This window comes from Hipposideros armiger, unplaced genomic scaffold (genome assembly GCF_001890085.2).
Source record: "Hipposideros armiger isolate ML-2016 unplaced genomic scaffold, ASM189008v1 scaffold_745, whole genome shotgun sequence".
NCBI classification, from domain to species: Eukaryota; Metazoa; Chordata; class Mammalia; order Chiroptera; family Hipposideridae; genus Hipposideros; species Hipposideros armiger.
In genome coordinates this window covers 37580-42272 of record NW_017732095.1, presented here as the reverse complement: position 1 = coordinate 42272, position 4693 = coordinate 37580, and the positions used below count along the sequence as shown (strand labels likewise).

Here is a 4693-nt window from a genome sequence, read left to right as displayed (position 1 = left end):
TTGGGCTTGTTTCTGTGGGAGAAGCTGGGTGCAAATCCTCAGTCCCCCCCCGCCCTTCCGGAAGTGGGTTTGCACTAACCTACCTCACGGGTCACAGAGGGCCGTTCTCACGCCAGCCTGGAGGACGTGCCACCTGGGTGGAGCTCTGGAAACCAGCCTTGTTGCTGTGAGATATGAGACCTGAAACAAACCATACCACCTGAGTGTGAGGGGCTCATGATTCTGTGCCAGCCTGGGGGGCTGGGGGTGGGGTCCACTGGGCGACCAAGAAAGCGTCCCTGCCCCTGGGCCCAAGCAGGGACCCACACCAGGGCCCACCATGTCCTTGATGCTGCCCGTTCCACACCCCTCCTGTCCTTGGGCAGGGCAGGGCAGGGCAGCTGAGGCGCCTGCACCACCCAGGTCTGAAGTCAAGGCTGCTGATTCCTGGGCAGCCTGTCTGCCCTGTGGCCTGCTGCCCGGCCTCTGCTTCCAGGCCCCCGGAACAGCCTTGCTGTTGCTCCCAGCCGCTCGGCCACCAGGGCCGTGGGAGCATTCCCAGGCAGAAGTAGGCCCTGTTCCCTGCAATGTGCGTAGCCCCTCCGGGTCAGACATCTGGAGCCTGGCTGGCTGCAGCAGCTGGGGGTGCACAGTGCTGGGCATGGATCCCAGGACAGATGCCTGCACAGCCGGGGAGTAAATCTGAGACGGCTGCTGGCCCCCCAGGGAGACCCAAGAGGAGAAGGTCGTTCTCTGGTACATCGTGTACATCTGGTACATCGTGTGCACCTGTGGACCTGCGCACACACCCACAAACAGCCATGTATTTCACACTGCACCTGTGCACCACCATGCTCTGCAGCCTCGGTGGTGAAGGGGTGGGCTCCGAGGACTTGGCTCATAATGGCGACAAACCGGTGCCCGTGCAAATGGGCATTTTTGTTGGGAGCCTACTTGGAACCATATCAGTCACCAGGGTCAGCCCCTCCAGTCCAGATGGTTGGGCTCTGACCCACCACCCCTTCTAGTATGGCTACCAACAGTGACCCCTGCCAGCTCCCCCAGAGATGCCCACATGCACCCCGAAATGTCCCAGGAAGTCCTCCCACAAGGATGGTAACATGGGTTCTGAAGTGCAGGCAGTGGTGAGCTGGGGCGAGCACAGGTGACCTGCTCATGGGCCTGGCCCAGTGCCATCCTGCACCAGCTGCAACCCTCCGCACAGTCTCATCCGGGGGCCCGGAGATCCACTGGGCAGGCCCTATGCTGGCTGTGATGTGTCCTCGTGGGGGGGGGGACACATGGGCGTCCCCTTTGCTTCTGTGGTCTCTGAGCGCCATGGCCTGCAATGGCAACCCCTTGGGTGCTGCCTCAGAAGGAGGCAGTCTGACCAGGGACCTAATGTTCCGGATGGGCTCCTGGGCAAAGCTGGGCAAGTGTGGGATATTGGGGATCCTTACCCTGAAAAAGGAGTGCTCAGCGTGCGGTTGGGGCCTGGGGACGGTGCTGCCATACCCTGGTTCATGGACCCCTCACAACACCCAGCACCCAGCCTTGGGTCTGTGCTGGGTGTGACCTGACAGACCACTTAGGAAGCCAGCATGGGACAGAGGCCCCTCGGGACAGGACTGGAATGGGAGAAAGGGGTGCACAGGCCACCTGCACATATAACATGCAGGGTTCCCCAGGAGCCAGAGTAGGCAGGGGGCGCTGAGCTTGGAAACGGCTCCAGCCAGGGGGGGTTGCTGTGAGGGGCCAAGACAGCTGGTCTCCCCTCGCCCTCAAGGTCTGAGCCATCCTGGGCAGTGGGCCTTCTCTGGGCCAGGTCGGGACAGGGGGAGGGAGGCCGTGGCTGGTCTGCAAGCAGGTCTGGGTTTTGTGCACAAGAAGGGGTTCCAGGCAGGAAGCAGCACCTGCCTGGGGCGACTGTACCGGGGGGCCTGGGGTGCACACCTCCCCAGGGCAGGAATGCTTGAGCTGGCCTTACTGAAACAGAGCTGGGAGCACCCCCTGGTCTGATTCCAGGCAAGAGGGCTCCACAGGCACTGAGGACAGCATCCCGCATGTCCAGGCCCGGCCAGCTGGGGCTTGGGGCAGAGTGGGAGCAGGAGAGAGAGTCTTGGCACCAGGCTTTTGGTTTTAGACTTTTTAAAAAATACTCTTTGGCTTCCTTTTATTTCTGGAGGATTACATGAAATGTGAACCACACAGGAAAGTGTCCCAGCTGGGTCCCCACCCTGGGGTGCCAGCCGACACTCCCTCCTGGCACTGGGGGCTTCTCCACTGCCCCGCCGCCTGGCCTCCTCTCCGGCCGTCTGTCCGTCCGTCCACCCGTCCGAGCACCACGCCAGCACTAGCCCTACTTGGAGGAGGAGGTCATGAAGCTGTTCTCCACGCAGAGGACGATGAAGGCATTGTGACAGCTCGCGGCGTTCTGCCCCAGCAGCCGGCCCTCCAGCAGCGAGGAGGCCTGGCCCGTGGCCGCTGCAGCCTCCGTCCGCCAGGTCTCACAGTAGCTCTCAGTCAGCCGGCGCCCACTGGGGTCTGAGCCATGCCACACGCTCTTCTGGGGCCTACAGGGGACAGCAGCTCTCAGTCACCTGGGCCCTGCTCCTCCGAAGTTGGAGGCCAACTGGGGCAGGAAGGGTGGAGCTTGTAGCTGGATGTGGGGGCCGGTGGAAGGGCCACCCCAGTCACGGCGGCACCACCACCCATGCTGCCGCTGCTTTTGGGGGACACAGACTGGGGAACAGGATCGCTAACCCTGAGGGCTGGTCCTTGGGGGCTGGATGCTTCTCAGTGAGGGTGGGGCCACCCCTTTGAGAGCATGAGTGCTGGGGGGACAGGCACCCCACATCTGGCTAGCAGAGGGACGACGGGTGTGGGCAAGCGGCACGTGTGCCAACATTTGAGGTGCACACGTCCTGACCTGGAAATCCCAAGTTGGGGAATTTGCAGGAGAAATGACTGGCTGTGATGTCCACGTGATGGACAGGGGAGCCGGTGACGATGGCAGGCCGGGTGCTGTCAGCCTCGGCCAGTCTCCCTGACAGGAGGGGCAGGCGCTTGCCCCAGGAGAGCAGCTGGTGAGGGTGTTTCGTACGACACCGCAAAGAACGCTTTTTATCATTCATGCTCTTCTGGGTTTTGTGAGCTTCAAACAGCGAGCACAGATCAGGTATAAGGTCAGAGCGGAGACAGGGAGCCAGGGCCCCGCTGCTGTACTCACTTGGGGGGCACCTACCAGGCAGGGTGCTGCAGGACATCTTTGCCATCAAAGGAGAAGATGCGAGCCCCAGGCTTCAGCTGGCCCTGTGAGCCAGAGAACAGGGCCCCCCAGCTGGGAAACAGCTCCTCATCCTGTGGAGACAAGTGGGGCGTGCTCATTCAAACACCGGCCACCCCGCCACAGCACCCAGAAGGTGAATGATGGGAGAGCCACGGGATGAGCCACGCAAAGGGCACTGGCACAGGGGCCTCCAGCGGTGGCTGTGGCGTGAGGAAGGGCAGCCTGAGGGACATTTCCTGACCCCAGGCCTAACATGGCTGCCGTGGCTGGACAGGCCCATGTGACGCATCGGGGCCCTGGTGGGTTCTCGGGCGTGGCCCTCCAGTGCCCCCCGGCCCCCGGGCCCCTCACGCACCCTGAGATTGACAACGGGCACGGAGGTGCGGTCAGCACGGCGCACGATGCTGTAGAGGTCCTGCAGACGCGAGGACAGGAAGGCGCGGAAGGTGCCCGCCAGCCCCGCGGCTCGCGCCTGCTGGAAGCACTGGAGATCGGCGCCCCGGATGCCGCGGAGGCCGCCAGGCTGCGGCCCATTGAGCGCGGCCAGGTGCAGCTGCGGGGGAGCCGTGGTCAGTGTGCTCAGGCCTGGGTGCCGCTCCCCCACCCCAAATCGACAGTAGGGGTGAGTTGGAGCAGAGGCCGGGCCCGACACCCTGCCCGGGGCTCCTTGGCCCAGGGCGGCAGGGGTATTAGGTGTGCTGGGGGCCTGGGAGCAGGCAGCAGTCTGCTTGGATCAGCCACCCTCCCCAGTCCGTCTCCTGAGCAAATCCCTGTCCTCAGGCCTCGCCAGCCACCGGAAAAGAGGCTCTGCAGGGTCTGTGCCCCAGTGCTGTCAACTCCACGGGCCCGGCTTCTCCAGGACATAAGCACGGACTGACCTCGGAGACGGAGGCGGGCAGCAGAGGGCAGTCCCGGGCCCAGAGAACCCTCCGTGTGAGCTCGGGCTGGTGGGCATGTGGCCCCCGGGGTCACTCACCACCGGCTGGAAGTCCTGGTGGGTGTGGGCAGGAGTGCCAGTGGGGCGGGCCGGCCGGGGGTGCACGTAAGAGCCGTGGTGTGGGACTCCGGGGTAGGGCTGGGGCTCCAGCAGGCGCGGGGGGCTGGCCAGGATGTCGTCTGCCCGCCAGGACCGCGCCGTGGATGGGGCTGGATCCCACCGAGGGCGTGGGTTGCCCTCGTGCAGCTGCACCAGGGGCGGCTGCAAGGCAGCCACTTCATTGTCCTGCAGACCAAGGGTGGACAGCACACGGCACCTGCACCCGTCAGCCCCACAGCGAGGCCCACGCTGCCTCTGGCTCTGCTCTCCTGCCTGGGCCCAGAGGACCCCTTCTCCTGCACCTGGTTCGTGATCTTGGCTGGGAGAGGGCTGCACTGCGGGGGTAAGCTGGAGGTGCCAGGCAGGGGAGGCCAGGGAGGCCGGGGGCG

At 64.4% G+C, this 4693-nt stretch overlaps 1 protein-coding gene across 1 annotated transcript in view; it reads right to left on the bottom strand.

The window, feature by feature from the left end:
- Nucleotides 1-2110: 2110 nt before the first annotated feature.
- COL18A1 (collagen type XVIII alpha 1 chain) overlaps nucleotides 2111-4693 on the bottom strand; it is a 39287-nt gene continuing 36704 nt past the window's right edge. Inside the window, exons 38-41 of the mRNA XM_019628021.1 lie at nucleotides 4245-4490; nucleotides 3624-3821; nucleotides 3224-3339; nucleotides 2111-2552 (exon numbers count right to left, since the gene is read on the bottom strand). Of these exons, the coding sequence (XP_019483566.1) occupies nucleotides 2339-2552; nucleotides 3224-3339; nucleotides 3624-3821; nucleotides 4245-4490 (774 nt within the window). The 3' untranslated portion in view covers nucleotides 2111-2338. The remainder of the gene's footprint in view (nucleotides 2553-3223; nucleotides 3340-3623; nucleotides 3822-4244; nucleotides 4491-4693) is intronic.